The sequence below is a fragment of the Calonectris borealis genome, chromosome 18 (assembly GCF_964195595.1).
Source record: "Calonectris borealis chromosome 18, bCalBor7.hap1.2, whole genome shotgun sequence".
NCBI classification, from domain to species: domain Eukaryota; kingdom Metazoa; phylum Chordata; class Aves; order Procellariiformes; family Procellariidae; genus Calonectris; species Calonectris borealis.
This window is the reverse complement of record NC_134329.1, coordinates 279,305-300,673: the sequence shown is the minus strand read 5'-3', so window position 1 is coordinate 300,673 and position 21,369 is coordinate 279,305. Positions and strand designations below refer to the sequence as shown.

Sequence of the window (21,369 nt, the reverse complement as noted above, 5' to 3'; positions counted from 1 at the left end):
GCGCGCTGCGGATCGGGCCGGCTGCGGAGCTGCGGCCCTCGGCAGCTGGTGGCTGCTCTGCGTTACTCCGCGTTTAAACCTCGCGCCGTTGCCCTGGCAACGCCCAGGCCTCGTCGGCGTCTCTCGCGAGAGCGTTGCCCTGGCGTTTCCCGCTGCGCCAGGAGGCGCCCGTGTGCGCCGGGACCGGGCGCTCTGCTGCGGGCCGGGCCGGCGCCGGGGCAGCTCGCCTCGGCGGCGGGCTGCTAGTTTCATTTACCCGCCGGTAGCAGCCCCAGGCTCCTCCGAGGAAGCTTCCCGAGATGTTTGTTCTCTTTCGGAGGAATCGTTCTCGTCCGGGATCCACCCGAGACTCCTCCCAGGCATCTCCCGGAGTCTTTTGACCTCTGCTTTAGGGACCTGAGATCCCGACTAGCAGCCCCAGGGTCCGGAGGGGAGGGGAGGGGAGGGGAGGAGAGGGGGGAAGATGCGGGGCGGGGCGGCGAGATGTGGGGCCGGGGCTGGCAGGAGTGGTGCAGTGGGGTGGGGGCTCTGCTCGGCCGGGCTCGGCTCGGGTCGACTAGGCGCGGTCACCACGGCTTGCATGGCTCGGCTCGGCTCAGCTCGAATAGGCGCGGTCACCACGGCTTGCGTGGCTCGGCTCGGCTCAGCTCGAATAGGCGCGGTCACCGCGGCTTGCATGGCTCGGCTCGGCTCAGCTCGAATAGGCGCGGTCACCGCGGCTTGCATGGCTCGGCTCGGCTCGCCCGAAGCGGGGCGGTGAGGGCAGCGGCGAGGGTAGGGGGGTTCGACCTGAATGGGGACGCAGCTGCGGATCGCTCCCCTCCTGCGGTGCCCCGAGATCCTGTCCCTGGTGCCCCGGCCGTCCTGTGGGGCTCTGTGAGTGCGCTGCCCTCGCGTTCCCTCCTCAGGTTCATGTGTAGAGGAGGTTTAAGCATCCTCTCAGACAGACCCACCGCACTGTCCTGCGTCTGAGCAGGTAACTCACGGTCAGCCTCTGCCTATGGCAAGAGGTGCCTGCTCAGGGCTGGAGCTCTCCCACTCCTCTTGCTGGTAAGAGCAAGCTGAGAGCACCTACCCTGTGCAGTGCCTGGCCTTCTCCTGCAAGGAGAAAGGCAGGCTGGCTGGACATGCTCTCTCTGAGGGTGTTGTCAGGTACTACATAGACTATATGCTATATATATATAAGCATTTTATACAAGTGTGTGAGCAATGGGGCCACTACAGGGGCAGGCAGAGCCATGTAGAGCTGTAAGGAAGAGGCATTTGAGTGCCAGAAGTTGCAAGATAAAGAACGAAATAAGCACAAGGGCCTGCAATGAGGCAGAACACCCCACTGAATACACATGAATGACCGGCAAAGCCAGAAGCAGGACAAGCAGCATCAGGGCAGTGGGGGGTGGGTAAGCAGCGCAAAAATGTCCTGCATGAAGAGGAAAAATGGATCAGCCTTTTCCAGTTCCGACTTCTCTCACCAATGAGCTCTCCGGCCTGATCACATGGACTTCAGCTGCTAGGAGCATCAAGATCCATCGTCACCAGTGCCAACAATATGGCATCAGTGCCGTGAGCCCAGGTACCTCTGGAAGTGTCTGGCTTTTTCCAGCGTTTTTGGGATGCCAAGGGGAAGAGAGGGAAGAGTTCCCCTGAGAAATAGCCCGGCCTGCTTGTTTCTGCTTGTTCTTCTTTAAGGACCTTTCCCTTTCCTTTCAGAAGGCGGCCACTTGTTTAAAGAACAAGATGCTTTCTTGAAGTTAAAAGAATGCCTATCCCAGTTAGAATAAAAAATATTTTTGTTTAGATTTAATTAAACCATTTTCTTTATTGCCTAAAATGATTTTCCAAAGAGGATGAACATCTTGCAAATATTGCCCATAATTCTGTAATGGCATTTTCCAGATTGAGAAATCAAAATGTCTTTGTGTGCATGCTATAGCTTCAGCCAGCAAAGTGTTTCTCCTCTGCCAAACTCACCACTGACACCATCATATGGCCAGCTGCCTTGGTGTCTTTATGCTCATAATTCATCAAGCATTTTTTTCTCTTTCTCATATCTGTCCTACCTTATGTTTGTCTGTCTAATTCTTGGCCAGATTTCCTTTACTCATTCTTGTCAATAATCATCTGTCTATGCTCCTGTGTTCACATGTACCTGTCTGCCCGTGTCTCCTGATCGCATGTTCATCTGTGTCAGACTGGTTAACAGGTACAGTTTAGAGTCAGATGAAAACATTGAATTTTGATTTTTTTTATACATGGCATGGCTTTTGGTAACCCCGGGTGGTAATTGCTCCTGACCCTGCCTACGGGTGAGTTTACAGGAAAGGCACTGGACAGACCTGAAGCCCTCACAGGACGTTACCAGGCTGTGTTGTGTTCTGCTCTGGTAGGCGTCGGTGAGATGGAAGATCTCACAAGGTACAGCTTAGTCCTTGGTGCCTGAGCAGACAAATAACCAGCACCAGGCTGCCCAGAAGATGCTTGGCCTCAGAGATGACGGTACTCATTCATGTGGGACAGTGTCAGATTCCTCAGGGGAGGTAGGCATGAATCACACTCATCTGACGTGGACCAATTTAACTTCTTTCCTCCCCTTTCCCAGGCTCAGCTTCACCCCAGACTCCTTGTGCTCATTACTGCTGCAGGTCACGCTCGATCCCATCAGCCAGGCAACGAGGGGTGCAGGGGTCAGGGTTCGTGCACAGCAGTGTCTCACGCTTTGCCTTTGCTCCCGCCCGGCTCCTCTGCAGGCTGCAGCCCCTTTGCGGGGGTGGTGGGTTGATCCTGACTGGCAGGTGAGCCCCCACCCAGCTACTCACTCCTCCCCTCAGCAGGATGGGGGAAAGAATCAGAAGGGCAAAAGCGAGAAAAAACTCATGGATTGAGATACAGACAGTTTAACAAGGAAAGGAAACTCCCTCAGGAAATATTCAAAGAATCACACCATGGTTAAGTTGGAAGGGACCTCTGGAGGTCATCGGGTCCAACCCCTGCTCAAGCAGGGCCACCTATAGCCAGCTGCCCAGGACCACAGCCTGGCGGCATTTGAATAACTCCAAGGTGGGAGACTCTAAAACCTTCCTGGGCAACCTGTGCCAGGGCTCAGTCACCCTCACAGGGAAAGAGTGTTTCCTGACGTGCAGAGAGAACCTCCTGTGTTCCGGTTTGAACTCACTGCCTCTGGTCGTGCCACTGGGCACCGGTGAGATGAGCCAGGCTCCATTCTCTCTGCAGTCTCCTTTCAGGTATTTGCACACATTGATAAAATGCCCCCTGAGCCTTCTCTCCTGTTCTCCAGGCTGAACAGTCCCAGCTCTTACAGGGTAAAGGCCCTTTTTTATGCAGCTGCATGTCAAATCAGGAAAGTGGGACATCATCTTGGAATAACCAGTGCTAAAGATCAACTCGTGGATATCTTCCCTTATTTACGGCTTGTTATGGTCAACTCTTTATCCGTTTCCTGGTCCTCACCACTCTCCATCTCATTATACAGTCCCCCAGTAGAATCCTAGTGCACTCAGCCTTTACCAGTGTTTGTGGGACAGGACTAAGGAGAACAGGATAAATGGAACTAGTTTCTCAACTCCCTTTTTTCTTGGAAGGAAAGCATTGTTTCACTGCTGGTGGGAGTCTAGGAATGAATACATCGGTATGTAGGGTGGATAATCCATGGACCAGGGTGGAAACAAGCCAAACAGACCATGTGTTGCATTATCTAACTCCTTTAGAGCATCATCTCATTCTGCCAGACAAGTTACCCCTGAGATGCCGTTAAATGGCCGCACGTTGCTACTGGTAAAGTAACAACCACTCAGCGTTATGTGTTAGACTAGCATTGTGCATGTACGTGCTTACGGTGTCTCAGCTCAGGAGATGGCTGAAGAATGATGGTTTATTGTAAATGCACTAGCGTGATGGCAAAAAGCTGCCTGAGCATGCCCTAGGCACGTCTGAAATCTTAACTCCCAGCCTCATCCCACTACATATCGAAGGCGTAAATAATTACACAAGTTGTAGTGTAGTGGTAAAATCTAATCCAAAATATTTTCACCAAAATATTTTGACCTTTTTAATGCTGTGAAGCATAGTACAGGAGTCCATCTAATACTAGAACCCTCTACTTCTTGGAGGGAAAGAGTGTTTTCTGCCAGGGTAAGACTGATTAAAATAACACGCAGTTCCAAGTTGATGCTTGTTTTATTAGAAACATATAACAATTTTTAAATGTAAAATTCCCAATTTATGACACTCAAGGATCAAAATCTTAAAGCTTGTTGCTTTTTTTTCCAAAAACTCTAGGTTGTGAAGAAAAAGACATTCTAACCCAACATCTTCAGTACATTAATTTGAAAATGTAAACAAAGCAGAATTTCATTTAAAGCATTTAATAGCTGAGACAAGCAATGTGAAAAGCTGAATTACAAAAGAAACAATACAACCTGACATTTATGCTATAAGTTTACCTTTCCACAACCGTTAGTACTTCCAGGTCAGTTCTTTCCACCAAAAAGATACTGTAGTGGCGAAAAGATTATGCTGGGGAAACAACAACAACAACAAAAAGAGCACGTTATACTTAAAATACTTCTCTGAGAATTGTAATAACAAGGTAATTTCTGTCCACCAGAAAGACACAACCCCAGCACAAAATAATACAGAGGAAGACTGAAAAAATAGAGGAAACATAAAGAATAACTTGTGCCATAATGGTCTAGTCTCAATAGTTAAAGGGACTGGCATATATTACGATTAACAAGGAGTTTATTTTCTTCCAAAACTACCTCACCTATCAAACAAACAGTTGCTGCCGATGTCCAACTTGTGCTGTGAAGAGACTACTCGTGCGGGATACAGCTTCGACAGCACTCGATTAGTCAGCAACGCCCAGCAACAGTTTGCGTGGTTACTTCAATTTCGGTTTAAAATGGTGTCTTTGGGAGTCAAAGTTACAAAGGCCACAGTTGCTAAGAGGCCAGATAAAGGTCATACTTACCTTAAGGGGACAGAAGTCCGTCCCAGGAAGGCCCTGTTAGAACGGGGAGTGTTTAAGTTCTTTAGAAATCAGGCTGGAGAGGGCACTCCTCAGCTGATAAAAGCCACATTGTATGAGGGCTGTGACCGAGGTCAGTAACCCTCCCGTGAGGAGGTTTTTTCCCAAAGACAGCTCTGAAGAGGAACATTTACTGGGAATGTTGGACCTTACCACAAGACAAAAGGACATCCCTGAATGTTCCTTTGCCTTGGGAGACTTCGGTTTAACCACAGAAAAGAGGTATCCGTTCTTCAAGATAATGTAGAATCACCTGAACTGACAGAATCAGGCGCAGCCTCTGACACAGGCTCGGACATAGCAAGGACTGCATCTGCTCATAGCTGCAGTATTAGTACCTTCTCCAGAACTTTGAGAGACCTCTTCCTTCTGACTCCACGTTTTCTTTGTTTACCATTTGGTCCATTTGCTGCAGCAGCTGCATTGCACCCTCAGCCTGACCCGTTGCTGTTCTTTGTTCAAGGTCAGATTCCACAGGTCCCCCTGTAAGAAACAGCAGCAAAAACAAAAACACAAGCTCGCTCTCTCCACACTCCCTACATACCCAACAACAGACTCTGAAACTGAGAGATGGGTCCAGACTCTGACCGACGTGATGCTCGGGAGGTTTCAAAGCAATCACAATGCAGACTGATGTGGAGGTAGGCTCCCATCTCACAGTCCAGCTCTGAAAGAACTATGTAGCCTAGCTCCATAGGTGGGAAATCGTTATGCGGGAAGAGAGTCTTGGCCAAAATCATTGGTGACCTACCGCTTTATGGTGGTTCTAATTCCTAATCTCACATGCTGGAAAATACCAAACACGATTTTTAAAGCAAAACTAATACCAATGTAATCCTTGCAACTTTTGATCTAATATGACCAATTTGAACGAAACAATCCAGGAATTCCTTACTTACAGAAACTCACTTGGTTACAGCCCACGGTAAGGGATGCTGGACTAAACTCACACTCATTTTCGTTGGAGGAATTCTGAAAGGAAAAGGAACCCAAGAACTGTTACACAATGTAAAATTCTATTGCATAGGAGATTTTTTTTTTTAGCAGATTGTAAAAGAATAACAGCAGCTATGGCATAGACAGAGATTTCAAAAAACATGAACAGAGGTGCTGTGGGAAATAACAGCCACTGGACAATACAGGCCCCTAGACATCAGCCCTGCTAAGACATAGTCGTAGGAAACAGAGTAACAGGGACTGGACAAAAGTGAAAAGTGCCAGAAGCAAGAAGTGAGCCAGGAATACCCATCAGGAAAGCTATCAGCAACACAAAGGACCACAAACAACAAAATCAGCAGTGATTACAGCAAAGTGGGGAATAAAAAAGCATCTTTCAGAGGATGACCCTTATCCCACCAACAGAGTGTTTGGAGCACCTGAGGAAAGAAGCCAGAAGGGGCATGTGTAGAGACCTGTCACTAACCCTGCAAAGGTAAGCTGAGGGGAAAAAAAAAAGACACAGGTTTTAGAGACAAATAAGCCTGCTTGTTTTAGAGAAGTTCTTCTGTACTGAATGCTCCTGAGGAGCTACCAGGCAGTCTCCTTCCTATCTTGAAAATCCAACAAACCTGTCAAAAATTCCTCTTCTGAAAGAAAGTTTTGAGCTTACAGGAAGATGAGGGCAATTTCAACACAGAAGTTTATCTGTGCAGGCCGAAGGTAACCATGCAACTAGTAGCACTTGAAATTGCAGGCTATTGTGTATGCAGTGAATCCCTGCAGAGCAATTATGCTGGGATTGGCCCTTTGAAACCAGTTCTAACAGGAGCAAGCAGGCAGTACGCCCCGGCCATCTGAGATTTCAAGCAAACCCACAGACGACATTTGCATAAAGGCTCAGCCAGTTGCGGAGAGGTCCAAAAGGTTCCTGAAATGGGGGCAGCACGTCATCATGCAGAAACACGCAGAAATCCAGGTATTTGATGCAACTGTTCAACTCCCAGGAACAGTGGGAGAAGCAGCTGCTCCTTTTATACTACCAGGCAACTTTCTTTGTGGATAACCCCAAGAGGAATGAGTTTGCCTCCTTGGAAAAGACTCTATCTTGGAGAGGGAAAGAGGCCAGGAAGACAATAGAGTGGCAGGGATTTGAACTAAATTTAGAATGGCTATCAGTATCCAGAAAACGGATGAAATGCACTGGGACATTTGGGAGGATGGGCAACAGCCAGCAGCAGGAGAACAGGGGAAGACCCTGTTACCTAAAGGATGTGCCTGACAGCAGCTCTGTCAGAGCAGGCTTTTAGCCTGTGGGCTAAAAGAGAAAGAATCTTCCCCTCCTGCAAGGTCTTTGGAGAACAGTGGGTTTAGAAAGCAACTGCCAATCCCTCTGGAACAATCCTGTCATAAATCTGATGCCACAGTGAGAAAAGTCATGACACTGTTTCAAGAAGAGGGAGATGCCTGCAAGGCCATCTGCACAGAGAAAGGACACTGGTGGGGAGTGGCAAGTACTCACACTGAAGCCAGTGTCAAGGTGTCAGCACCCACTGTTGGCCCTTCATGGAGTTCTGCACAAAGGGGCATCTGAGGTAAAAGAGGACTGGAGTCTTGAAGACAAGGCAGGGCATCCTTCAGGCTCATCTCTGAGAGGCTAAGCTCACCCCTAGAGTTTGTAGCTAGACAGTCAGAAAAGCCTGTGTCATCTCCCTGTAAAACTCATCCCCTGGCTAAGTTTGATGAGCAGGAATCAAAAATGTCTTGATGCAAGTGATGCAGGTGAAAAGGGAAGAAAAATTACCTGAAGGCATTTTTATGCTTGCCACTTTAAGAATCTAGGACTAAGCAGATGCTGTTGTCTCTTTCTGAATATTCTGTAGCTTACCGTTTCAAATCCATGCTTTGCTTTACTCATACGGTGAACACACTCGGCTCCAGTTCTAAAAATAAGTCAAATAAGTAAGAACTGAGTTTACAAAAAGTCACAAAAAGCCAACAGTCTTGTAAATGGCTACTCCAAGTACTTCATTAGAAATCAGGATTTTAGTACCTCTAGCCAACAAGATAGATACCCTTAATCTGTATTTGTACTCATGTTTCAAAGTTCCATTTAAAAAATGAAAATACGCACCCATTCCAGTACTAGGCTTTCTGCTTTTCCAGTAAAACCAACAAGCAGTTAAAGAGAAAAAAAATGTTACATGACACGGAAAGGGAGATGAGCAGTGAGTTGAGAAAGCTTGCAAATCCTACAAGGTTACTGACACAAAGAGAAGGGCAAGTCGCAAAGAACCATAGAAAGATTTTACAAGACTCAGTCATGGAGCAATAAAATGGCAGAGGAAACTCTGTACAGAGAGGTATAAAGTGATGCACTTGTGGAAAAACAACCCTGGCTTCACACACAAAATAGTGCTCTTTGATCAGTATCACTGGGGAGTGACACCTGGAGAGTCTCCATAGCTCAACACTCAATAGCACCCCAAGAAAACCCAAATCTAAACCCCCCATAAGGACTTATGAGCAAAAGCGTTTGTCCAAAAAGAAAAAAAAGACCAAAAGGTGGTCTGATTACAGTAGACAAACTCCTTCCCGGGGTGGGAGGAATGCTCAGACTGCATGAGCTCTTCAGTCTAACAGAGTAATCGGAAGAAAATGACAGGAGGCTTGAAGTTGATGCCTCACCAATTTAATTTTGAAATCAAGAATATGCTTGAGAATTATTAACTGTTTTAATCTTTTCTGGAATAGTGTAACTTCTGGGGCAAGACACAGGACTAAGAGAGAACTGCCAGACTGAATCATGAAATAGCCCTTTCTGGCCTTGTGTTTTATGAATCTACAACTCGCATCTTGGCTAAAAGAGATTAGAAAGCATTCTGGATCCTGGTCTCATTCTTCACTCATTTCCAGCAGTTTTATTGTGAGTAGAAACTCCTGGGGGGGAGGGAAATGAAAGGACTACATTTGTATGAGCAGGAAAAGAACGGGCTTCAGACTTCTCCCATTATAATCTCTGCATGAAATACATTTGGGAATTGGGTAGAATATAAGGCAACAAGGGAGATGATTTGACATGGTCTGTACATCGCCATGGAAGGGGAAAGGTGAGCATAAACACTTCCGATCACAACGCTGGATCTGGGACTCTCTGCCAGGTACTTGTGAATATTAAGTACAGACACGAATTTTCTTTTCTTAAAAGCTACACTCTATGAAAGAAAGAAGCCTGCTAGACTATAACTAATATTGGGCCTGCCTCTGAAAGGTAGTCAAGAACTAAGCTTGAAGTCAGCCACCATGAGCCAGCATTGCACCCTTGTGCTGAAGGCAGCCAACAACATCCTGAGCTGCATTAGGAAGAGTTTTGCCAGCAGCTCGAGGGAGGTGATCCTTCCTCTCTGCTCAGGGCTGCTGAGGCCAGTCTGTGTGCTCTGTCCAGACTGAGCTCCCCAGGACAAGACTGGGACTCATAGAATCATAGAATCATAGGATGGTTTGGGTTGGAAGGGACCTTAAAGATCACCTAGTTCCAACCCCCCGGTCTCCCCGGAGCCTTCTCTTCTCCAGGCTCAACAACCCCAAGTCTCTCAGCCTGTCTTCATAGGGGAGGCGCTCCAGCCCTCTGATCATCTTCGTGGCTCTCCTCTGGACTTGCTCCAACAGGTCCATGTCCTTCTTATGTCGGAGGCCCCAGAGCGGTACGCAGGACTGACTGGGGTGAGCCGAGCAAAGGGCCACAAAGATGATGAAGGGACTGGAGCACTTTTCATATGCAGAAAGGTTGGGAGACCTGGGACCGTTCAGCCTGGAGAAGGCTCCGGGGGGGATCTTATCAATGTACACCTGATGGGAGGGAATGAAGAAGGAGGAGCCAGGCTCTCCTCAGCAGCGCCTCCTGGCAGGACAAGAGGCAAAGGGCACAAATTGCAAAACATGAAATTAAATCTGAACACAAGAAAAAACTTTTTGACTACAACTGTGGTCAAGCACTGCAACCGGTTGCCCACAGAAGTTGTGGCGTCTCCACCCTTGGAGTCCACTCAAAACCTGAGGGGACACATCCTGGGCAACTCTGGGTGACCCTGCTTGAGCAGGAGGGGTTGGACTCGATGATATCAAAGGTCCCAAAAACCTCAATGACGCTGAAATCCACAGATATAGACCTCAGCCTCAAGCTGAGAGGCAGCATTCATCAGCCAACTCAGAGGAACAGGCTGGGAGGCAGCTAGAAAACTGTTCCCAGTTTCCCAAAACTTGTCATCTCTGGCTCAGGTGTGCAAGCCAGTGCACTGCTTTGTCTAGTTGCTGAGTTCTCATCCCGCTGTGATTCTACAGATAACTGTGGAGGAATCAATGCCTGAGAGTACAAGCAGTATCATAGCGTTGGTAAACAAGAAGCCATGGGAAGATGGAAAGTGAAAGAAGCTGTGGGAAAAAGGGAGATAAGAGGTGGCAGTTAACGGTTCTGAGGGCGTGACAAAGATAAGGAAATTAGCGGAAGAGTGTCGAGATGACCTTTGCTTAGGGGATGTACTAGGGAATTCTTTGGAGTGCATACGTGGCATAATGTGAGGTATAAAAAGGCGCTTGTGCTGTATAATAAAGGGATTTTCGTCTTCGTCTTCGTGCCCTCTCAGACGGAGTCCGTGTCCTTATTCGCCACAATAACGTTAACACAAAGGAGATAAACAGGAAGACCTCTAGTTAATGGCATGGGAACCTGAAAGCATATGACAACTTTTCTCCAAATATGGGCAATGCTGCTTAGATTCTGTCACCTATGGAAGAGAAGGAAGAAGACAAATGGGGCAAAGGATTACACAGGAATGAAATACGAGAAAGGTACCAGAGACATTAAAAATATGGATACGTGCACTGGAAGACTATTTTGTAGTCAACTCACCTGTCCATACCCAACTGGGGGCATGAGGTCTCTAATCTGACTTCCACTCTTCTCCTCTTCACCATCTCTTCCACTGCAGTACTTTCTGACGCTTCATTTCTTCTCTTGACCTTCAAAACATTGCAAACTTGGTAATGATAAAATTTGGTTTTGACTTTTCTATTTTAGAAGAGAATTAATCACATTCATATTTTGCAAAATTGTTCATGTTTATACAATGAAAACCAAAAAATGATTCAGGAATAAAAGATTAGCTTCCTTATTCGAACAGGAGATAAGCACTGAGAGGCCATCCAGAGAATCATGCTCAACAGTTTGAAACAAGAAATACTGCTTTCCAGGACATCTTATGTACTCCATTTTTAGAGGAGGGCCTAGGAATGTAATTAGCGAGAATGTAATGCTAGCAGAGGCAGTGGGATTTTCTTTGGGGGAATTTGGACAGGACATCTTCATTAATTCACTCCATCTTCAGAGACTTACCTATATTGAAAACAAACCTACCCTGAGCTCTCATTAAACAAAAACTTGCCAAAGAAGCTTAACTTTGTTGTTTATGACACATACAGCACTTAGGAAACTACTTAATTATGCAGCAATATTGACCTCATACAGACTCTCACAGTGAAGAAACCATTGGACAGCTCAGCTCAGACTTGTAGAAAACACATTTAACTGAAGCCAGCAGGCCTCTCAGGTCCTGAGGCAGGACTTCATTCAAAGTCCGACGGAATTGACAGGAAGATTTCTCTCAACTTGGGCAGTTCTAGGTGACAATTCAGTGCCACCTTACATTGCCTGACTGACACCCAGAAACAGGAGAACTATAGCATCGCCTATATACATATTCTGCTTCTCCAGACTATTTAGAATATAACTTAAAAAAAAAAAAAAACAAACCAAAACCACACATACAACTTACAAGCTCATCACTGCCCTTGTTTACTTCTTTACCTGTAACAGAGGTATTACAAAATTTGGTGAATATTTGGTGACTGGACTTTCTTTAACCAACTTAAAAGTACATTTTTGCATTGCACCTCACTTTCTGAGAACAAGATAAACTACTTAGAAACCATGCTGGACTTGCATATGATATGTTGAACTTGAAAAACTGCAAATACAGCTCTTTCAGAACTAGAATTCCTGGCTATGAATACCACGTGTCGATGGGGTGGGGACAACTACTTTTCCTGAAGAAGTCAAAGGAGTCTTCAGAAGAGAAGAAGGAACTGAAGAACTGTTGGCATCATTCTGTGTTTTGGGCACCAGATGGAAGATGCAAGGACATCTGGAGCATAGCCTCCAGAGCATATTGGCCAGCTAACCTCTAATGCATGGGATCCATAACATATTTTCCTGAAGAAAAATTCCTGCCAACAGAAACTTGAAACATCAGTGCCTGAAAGTAGCAGCACGTTATGCTGTGCATAATTTTAGAATAGAAACATTGTACAACTACCTGGGGAAGGCAATTAAATACTGGAGCAAGGCGTACAGGGCCGCGAGTGAATTCTCCACGTTTAGAAGTTTCTACATCCAAACATGGTGTGTTTGATAGGGGATGCTACACGCAAGCAAATGGGTGAGACTAAGAAATGACTACTTGTCCATTTTATAAAGGAGACCAGAATATCTACTAAGCAGTCATAAGAAAAACCAGCAGCTTTTCCCAGAGACCAATAATGAGAACAGGAAATAGTAAGAATAAACACTCCGTTTTCACAACAGAGGAGGTTAAATGTAGAGTCCCACAGAGGTCTCAGCTGGGGCCTGAGGCTGTTCAGGGAATTCACAGAAAACCTGGAAAATGAGACACTAGTGAGGTGACAACATTTGCCAATTATACAAAAGACATTTTTAACATTATTACGTAGAAAAACAAATGCATTCTTTCTTTGGGAAAACAGAAACAAAGAGTGTGAAGTTCAATGTCAACAAACGTAGTCAAGCACAAGGAAGAAAAACACGCGTTCCACACGCATGAGCTGGCTCCAGCCTAGCTCCTGACATTAAAGAATGAAGCTTGGGAGCCACTGGGCATTGCTTCATAAAAATACTAGCTGAAGAGTCAGCAGTGGTTCAAAAGGCAAAGAGAGATTCAGGAAATTTTAGAAAAGCAATACAGGACAAAAGAGAACACACTCTTCTGCTCTATTTCATATCCACGGTACAGCCATACTGCACCCAGTTTTGCTCCCTCTCATTCAAAGACACAGTAGATGAAGGGAAACGGAAAAGCAAGACATAGATCACAGATGTTTCAGAAATTATCCAAACATAACCATACAGACTTACCACAAGATACGTTTTGCTGAAATGAGTTGAGTTCTAGATACATAGTGCAAATGTAGGGATAAGGCACAAGATGGACATTCTCATGTTTGAATCTCATCTTCGATACTCTCTCCCATTTACTCAAATCTGAGAACAACAATAAGACTTAAGAACATAGCACTAACATTTCGAAAGAGCAGGAGTCCTGACAACGTCTTCTTGTAAAGCTTCAAAAGTCATATCACACTGCACATGTGTATAAGCGAGCAAACACAACCTGTCAGTATGAACTTTGTGAAAAAACACTAGTAACACATTACAAGAAACACTCATCCAGGTGACACTCTCCCATCAGTCACTTGTATCAATAGTTTTGTGTTTTCTTAACTGTATTTGGCTTCAGTCCTGACATTCTCCCGCAAGAAACAGTATGCCAGGCTGTTCCAACCCTATGAATAAAACCTCATCAGCTTTCCTAACTAAAAAGTAATTCTTTTAAAAATTATTTAAAAAATTGAAAAGGACTAGGATTCATAGGAGTAGCATCATCACATTTACTTCACAGTTCAAAATGGGAGTAAAAAAGATAATTGACATGACAACCGCCACAGTTACAGACGTTCCTTCCTGTGGGTGCAGTTCTGACACAAAGGAGCTCATGCACGCAAGAATGGATGACACTGGACAGCAGCCTCCCTGCATGCCTCCGATCTCAAGAGGAAACAGGTAAAACGAATACTTTTAGTCCATTTGCTAGCAGAAACTAACATCCTGAGGACGGGAGATGGGGCCCAAGATTTGCCTAGACGAAACACTAACACTATCAGTTCCTTTAAGGGATGAAATTGCTCCTTTGAGTTTGCCTTCAAGGACTCAAGAGTTATGCTACAGCGAGGAGCCTGACACACAGATTGCAGGACAACTCATCACGCCAGGCCTCTGAGCTTGCAGTTCTCATCAGGGCCCAGCGCTGGCTGAGCATGTGGATGGACTTCCAAGTTCTAGCATTACAAGTTCGTGAATCAAACACTCCTCAAGCACGCAGGCAAAACTGGCTGAGCTTTACACAAGCAAACCAACAATGACGCTTCATTTGTTTGGGTGCTTCTTGTCTGACGATGCTCTTGGCTACTTTCTCGTCCTGGCAGTAACAGGAATAAGCTGCTATCATACGTACCAGCTTCTGACAGAGAAAGAGGATGACCTCGTTCTTGCCTGCTATTATGAGGTGTGGCAATAACGCAGTCTTCCAAGACTGGAAGGGAATGCCTTGGAGGCAGAAACACGTGGGTGTTCATTACTCCTGGGCACCCAGAATCACAAGAAGTGATGCCAAAGGGCCTGATCTGATTCACAAAGTGACACACCATAGGACTGAAGTCTCATTCAGCTACCTTACTTTTCTCTTAAACAAGAGCCTCAGGAGAGTCACTTCTTTTTAACCCTTTACACTAGAGCAACTACACTATTTCATCCTAATGTATCTTAGAAGAAAACTACTGCAGTCTTCTCTACTAGTGGGCCAACGTTGCTGAGCCTGTAAGGTGTGTTTTACGTTTTATTAACCTTTCTAAGCAATGCACTAGCTTTGCTTGCAATCGCATTAGGTGGGCTTCCTGTGACTTTATATATACACGTTCATTTTCTCTGGCTAAATCTCATTTGGAACGCAGGGCCATTCATCTGAAAACACTGCAAAACGCTCTTTTCACATCAGTTCTCTCTCTGGTGAAGGCAACAACTGAGGAGGCTCTTCAGCTAACGTAAAACCGCAAAGCTCAAAGGAGTCGTACTCCAGCTAAAGATCTGCACACTACTAGACATGAATGTCAAATTAAGCAATGCCCAACAGATGCAAGTCATTGAACCTTTTCTTTTACGAGTAGCAAAGAAAGGATACATGGAAAGATAGTGAAGTGGTCTGTAGAAAATGGATGTAAATCATCAAGATTTCCAAGGATTACTCGAATCGCTTCCTGGAGAGGCCAAAAAAAGAAAGGAAGGAAGAATATTAACAAGATAGCCACAATTCCATGGCAAGTACAGATTCAAGGCTTGGGAAAAATTTAAAATTACTTTACAGTTTGCATGAATCGTGGAAGAGCGGGTTCTAGGTATTTTGCTTTTCCTCCTCCCCTTCTTCGCCCCGCTCCCTCCCATCACCTTAGAGTGCACTGCACTAAGAGACTCACAGAAATTGAAGTGAGTGAATCTTGAATTAACACAGAAGCATTACTATGGAGAACGGAGGTGTGCTTTTAAATTTAAGAAGTCTTAAATGTAAGAAGTCTCCTTTTTGCCAGCAAAACGCATGTAGTATTGACCTGTTTCAAAACCAAACATATTCCTCTTTTTTTTGAATATTGACCCAAATCAGTTACAAAGGAACTGTAATTCAGCCCCAACAAACTCCTGCTTTACAAATGGGAAACTTTTTCTAGTAACACCTTTCAATATTTTCAGAAGTGAAAAAGAAAAAAAAATTAAACGATAATTTTCCATATCAATTAAAATCAGCACATTTTCTTCAATAACATTTATAATGCTATGGCTGTACTCTGAAGATTTTTTAAAATTAAGTAATAGGAGCATTTTTAAGCAGGCAGTATATTTGTCTCATTTCCTCGGGAATGGCAGGGGCTTTCTTCTGGCTCAGGAAGAAGATGACAACAACAGAGCTCATCGGTTGCGACCAAGCTTGGTCACAAAGTAATGGCATCATCAGAAGAACAGCCACTGGTTCCACCAGCTCCACAAGGAGTTACAAGGAAAGCACGTGCAATTGAGCATTAGATCAGCCTCTGTCAAGCTAACTCACCAGTACTGCCACAGCTCCTGGAAAAATAGGAGGGTTTGACAGCTAGTCAAGCCTGAGAAGTTAAAAGCACTGGTCAGGTCTGGGGCTGAGAGTGAAACCTAGGGAAGTGCTACTGGCAGAATGAAGCTGAACAGGAATCAGAAAGGAACAGGGTGCAACTAGCTCGACAAATAGGAGTTTTCATTGTCCAACTTTAACAGTCAGTAGCTTCTTTGAAATATTTCAGATAAAAACATCACTTGCCTATGTTAATGCTGCCTGTTGATGACATTTTTATTTACGTCACTTTTTTCACCCCCATATTCTCCAGAGAAGTTCCCCATGACTCTCACTTGAAACATTGCATTTGACAAAATGTCCTCAGTCCCATAACAAACAAAACATTTGCTCAGCTTAACATTCAGCTAAGGTCCCATGGACCTGCTTCATCTCCTACCTCTAACTCCTTGACAGCACTTTCAGTGTTGTCGAGATCAGGAGCACTGTGAAACAAACAGAGAGTTAGTCCCACCCCAATCAAAAAGCAATACAGCTACATTCATTGTAAGACTTTAAACAGCAACAAAACATCATTCCCATTGCACAGAGAAAATACTTAGCAGGCAGATGAATTCCTCATTTATTGTTCTAAAAAACCATCCATTTTTCCACAAGGACTGTTTCTTGAGAATTTTCTGCCCATTTGTATTTCATGTGTCTGAGGATACAAAGGATGGGAGATCAGATCTTTTCAGTCAATTCTCAGTAACCTTTAGGATTGTCTTTTTGACAAGGTGCCCACAAACCAGCACCTCTGTCTTCCAGCCTATTGCGATGCCATTCTGCTCGAGGGACTAAAAGAAGGAACCGGCAGGACACGTCTCTTAATCCCCTCCACGGTGCAAACCTGCAGAGGAACGGGCCTTCACAGCATTGGAGTCAGGCCCTGTGATGCTAGGAGTTGTGTACTGCCTGCATCAAACGGTGTTCCCAAATATTAACTACATCTTTTGGAAGCCATCTTCTTAAAAGTTGTTTGCTGCTAGGTATCGGCCAACAATAAAATGCACAGGGAGAGAGAAGGTCTTAAAGAAAATCCAAACCCATTAAAAAGTAAACAAATCACATAACTGTTACTTCAAAATAAGTAAATAAAGTGGAGTGTAAGGAATTATGGCATGCAGGTATTCTCTGGTATACGGTCTGGTAGGCAGCCATTCTCATATTCTCCACATTCAGGGTCCCCAGCCAGAACTTGCTCAGAGATGAGAACTTTCCTTCCTCTTCAGAAAGGCGCTCTCCTTGCTTGATACAGAACAAGTTAATGACAGGAATTACACAGCGTGCCACAGCAGAAGGACACATATCATCCACCCAAGACTTACGCTGTGGTCATCAAGTCTTCATGAATCAGCAGGGAAACAAAAGTACGAATCAGGAAGGGACATTGCCATGGTGATGAGGAAACAAGGGTGGAAAGAATGGAAGAAAGCAAGGCACCAGCCAGGGTCTCTTGACAAGCATGTCAAGACCTGCTATCTGACGGCGGGGGATTCATTGGTTGGGGGTGGGGGGGGCTTGGGGAGGAGGGGGTGATTATTTTCTTTTAAGCCTGGAGTGTAGAGATGCAAAAACGGAGTCATCTTTGAATCGCTGAAGAAGGGAAGAACCTTCATGGTTACCTGGTTTTCCCTGGGGATTCAGGAGACCTTCAGTGAAGATGACCTCACTCCAGCAAAAGCCTGCACACATGTGTAGGTAATCAGCTCTATCATCAGCTGGGATCAGCTCTTGCAACTCTTTCAATATTCTTTTGGGAACCTGTCCTCAGATCGGTCACCATCTTATTGTGGGCAAAAGGAGTTTCACTTCCCAAATCTGCAGGCTGACTGACAGCATTGCTTTGGGCATTAGGCTATGTATGCACTTAGGACTTACTCCTTTACTCTCTCTTACGAATTGGAAGTGAATCCAGATGCTTTGAATAAGTACCCCCTATTCACCACAACCATGACACAATGGGGAAGAGTTTCACGAGTTTTGCTGTAAAAGGAGCTGCTTTTGCTATGTTTGACCGTGTTGACGTGAAGACCGACTTGATGAGCTCACTACCGATTCCAGAAGTTATTATGAAACACAAAAGGTGCTGCAAAAGTCTCACGCCCTGTTCCCTCAAGTATAACAATGAATTGCAAGAACTGATGTTGCAATGCACACAAACCGTGAGACGTGCAGGGGCAATGACGGACTGCCAAACTCAAACAAATGTAGCGCTCTCTTTACCATCAGGGGATCACACACCTGCAGGCTGCTCAGAAACATATGCACGCTACTGACAGGGCCTTCCAAAGGGATTACGCTGAGGGAAAGAGCTTAGTCACAGACAAGAGCAACATTGCAAGGATCTTCTGAACACTACACGGCACCACAAGACAGACAACACATCTTCCTCTCCAAAATCAACACACAGAACAAAACAAGGAGGAAGGTTAATCCTCCTGGATCTGACACTATTCCAGCAAAATGCTAATAAGCAAAGCTAAAGAAACAATTGCGTTTCAATTCATCCCAAAATAAAGTCATGCAACAGAATTTCAAAGAGCCAGCCTACTTCTACAAAGGAAAAGGGAGACAAGTGTGGCATGAGATTTAATGCAGCTCCAACTCTGGAGACAGCCTAATTGGCATGATGTTCATAGCGCATCCTCTCCCATTCTTCTGCAGCTAACAACAGTCACTTCCAGAGTAAACCCAGGCTCTGGCAATGTCTGTGCACATCTGATTGCAAAAGGAAATCCACTCACACTCATAAAACCACTCTATAGGCAGATGCTTGAGTCATGGCCTATGGCATTTTAGCGCTGCTGCAACCTCATTGGCATGAAAACAGGGTTTTCCAGATGGCACAATGCTGTTCCGTTTCTCTGATGCAGGGATACTTGCTGACTCAAAAGGATCTCAGTTCTAGTTTCTGCATGGTCGCCACCATCTGAAAAAAGATTTAACCTTAGCAGTTTATAAGACCTTCCAAAAGCCTGCGAGGGCATCAACCTTGAACTGCTGTCTGCGGATGATCGCAGCCGTACACACGGAGCCAGATTACGCTGAGGCACTGCTTTGGGGATTTTTTATTAATATTTATGAATACTATCATTATTAAGTATTTATCAGAGGTTGAGACAGCAACAGGTCATAAAGTTTCAGACCAAGTTTGAGCTCTACAGAACACTCCTTCAGCAGGACACAATCTATAAGCACCTGCTTTGGAATACTACCCTTAAAACTGGGCAGCTCCAGCTCCTTTTGCCAGAGTAGCTCAAACTTCCGTGATTATTATAGATAGCAGCCTCCAGGATTCTGAGTCCCCTCTCAAACTAAAAGCTCTAGCCCTCCTTCAGTGAGCTGATCAAGGTTCTGCCCACTCACAAAAGCACTTGCCCATCATCTCTGTGTGTCTGACCAGCAGACACAAGCAGATTCCGCCAGGGCAATACCCTCACCGAAAGTCTTTTTTTCACCTCTAAAACACCATCCTCTTTTCTTATTTGGCATCTTCCCCATCTGACCAGACTACTCAGCACCCTGTGCTTTAGTTACTTTGCTGGCTACTAACTAGAACTTCCTATCTGAGGCTTACCACAGAACTGTTACCTCCCACAACCCTCCTATTCATTGTCCCCTGCACACCCAAAGGCTGTTTTCCTTTCTCTTCCTTGCGTGCCAGCAGTATCACACACTAAAATACTCTCCCCTTCACTCTCATTTCTCAGGCTTGCCACTAGAGTGCCTAGAAACTGAGAGAAGCAGTTATCCTAAAAGTCCTGCTCAGCCCCTCTGTCTGCAGGACAGGCACACTGCTGTTTCAAAACAACTGGACAGGTTTGCCACAAACACATCTGAAAGAGGAGTGGCAGTGGAAAGGGAACCTTGAGAGAAAAAATCCCAAGCGCACAACAAACATCTGCTGCCAGCAGCCAGTGAGTTTCCAAAGACTCTTCCTACACCCATACTGGCGCGCCAGATCGCAAGGCCAGCACAAGGCACGTTGCTAACAGCAGACAGCCCAAGAAATAAGTACATACGTTGAGTACAGAGCTCCAGGGCTCTACTGCTTTTGACTGGGAGAGAGTCAATTTTTTCCACAGTAGTTTGGATGGGGCTATGTTTTAGATTTGTGCTGAAAAGAGTGTTGATAACACAAGGATGTTTTACTTACTGCTGAGCAGTACTTACACAAGGCCTTTTCTGCTCCTCACACCATCCCACCAGCGAGTAGGCTGGGGGTGCACAAGAGGTTCGGAGGGGACAAGGCGGGGATGGCTGACCCCAACTGACTAAAGGGATATTCCAGACCACACAACATCATGCTCAGCAATAAAACTGGGGGAAGAAGAAGGAAGGGAGGACGCTCAGCGTTATGGTGTTTGTCTTCCCAAGTAATCGTTAGGCGTGACGGAGCCCTGCTTTCCTGGAGATGGCTGAACACCTGCCTGCCAATGGGAAGCAGTGAATCAATTCCTTATTTTGCCTTGCTTGCGCACACGGCTTTTGCCAGAAACTGTCTTCATCTCAACCCACAAGTTTTCTTACTTTTACCCTTCCGATTCTCTCCCTCATCCCACTATGAGGCAGCGAGTAAGCGGCCGTGTGGGGCTCAGTTGCCGGCTGGGATTAAGCCACTGCAAAGGCTCTAGAGCTTCCAGTTAAACACTTACACAATTTCAAAATACTGTCAGTAAAAACAGCCTCTTTTTCCACTGAAGCACAAAATCCACATCTGGCAGTGAAACAGGAGCATTTCTTACAGCTCAAATTACTCTCTCAGCCCAATGCTCAGCCTGCGCAAGTGCAGTAGCAACTTTTAAGTGACCACTTTCACGGCCAGTGAAAGAAGGCAGAAAATGAGGAGCCCCCAGGACCTGAATTTAGGGTCTCATATTAACCCCCTGCTACCTGCAGTCATCAAAATGCAGGCTGACTTGGCAGCTTTAACGTGCTTACCTGTTGAAGTTACCATACCGGATTTTGAATTTGTACACAAGCCTGCCTGCATGAAGAAACCTTGTTTCAGGCAACGGATAGGTAAATGGCTTCAACGACATCTTTCCTTCTCCCTGAATGCCAGCCTAGGGAAGCAGGAGAGTCAAAGGTAAATTACTAAAACCCTTCACCACATCTCACTCTCATATGAGAAGAAAAGATTATGTGCGTTTTTCCTCTAGAGGACATTTGCAGAGAGAACAGATTTCCCCTATCTCCTGCAAGTCAGAAAACCGCTGATTCAAGTGTCCGTTCCAATAAAGAGGGTATTTTTGAGCAGGATTAGAGGACAGCCTTCGAGCCGATGGCTACCCCGCCCCCAGCTGCACTGCTCTGGAAATGTCGCTACCAACAACCCTGAAG

At 45.5% G+C, this 21,369-nt stretch overlaps 1 protein-coding gene across 1 annotated transcript; it reads right to left on the bottom strand.

The window, feature by feature from the left end:
- Nucleotides 1-4,175: 4,175 nt before the first annotated feature.
- Nucleotides 4,176-21,086, bottom strand: LOC142089941 (membrane-anchored junction protein-like). The gene is made up of 10 exons (XM_075167076.1): nt 20,968-21,086; nt 16,424-16,469; nt 15,070-15,145; nt 13,191-13,316; nt 11,815-11,846; nt 10,893-11,002; nt 7,872-7,926; nt 5,947-6,019; nt 5,386-5,530; nt 4,176-4,533 (listed from the first exon to the last, which is right to left on the bottom strand). The coding sequence occupies exons 1-10, from the start codon at nt 21,066-21,068 to the stop codon at nt 4,488-4,490; spliced, it is 810 nt and encodes a 269-aa protein (XP_075023177.1). The 5' UTR covers nt 21,069-21,086; the 3' UTR covers nt 4,176-4,487.
- Between the last annotated feature and the right edge of the window lie 283 nt (nt 21,087-21,369).

Coding starts and splice junctions, on each gene's coding strand:
- LOC142089941 (XM_075167076.1), bottom strand. CDS start 21,068: ATGTCGTTGAAGCCATTTACCTATCCGTTGCCTGAAACAAGGTTTCTT. Junction 16,470..20,967: donor CGGTATGGTAACTTCAACAG/GTAAGCACGTTA, acceptor TTTGTTTCACAG/TGCTCCTGATCTCGACAACA. Junction 11,003..11,814: donor ACAAGGGCAGTGATGAGCTT/GTAAGTTGTATG, acceptor AATGTTTTGAAG/GTCAAGAGAAGAAATGAAGC.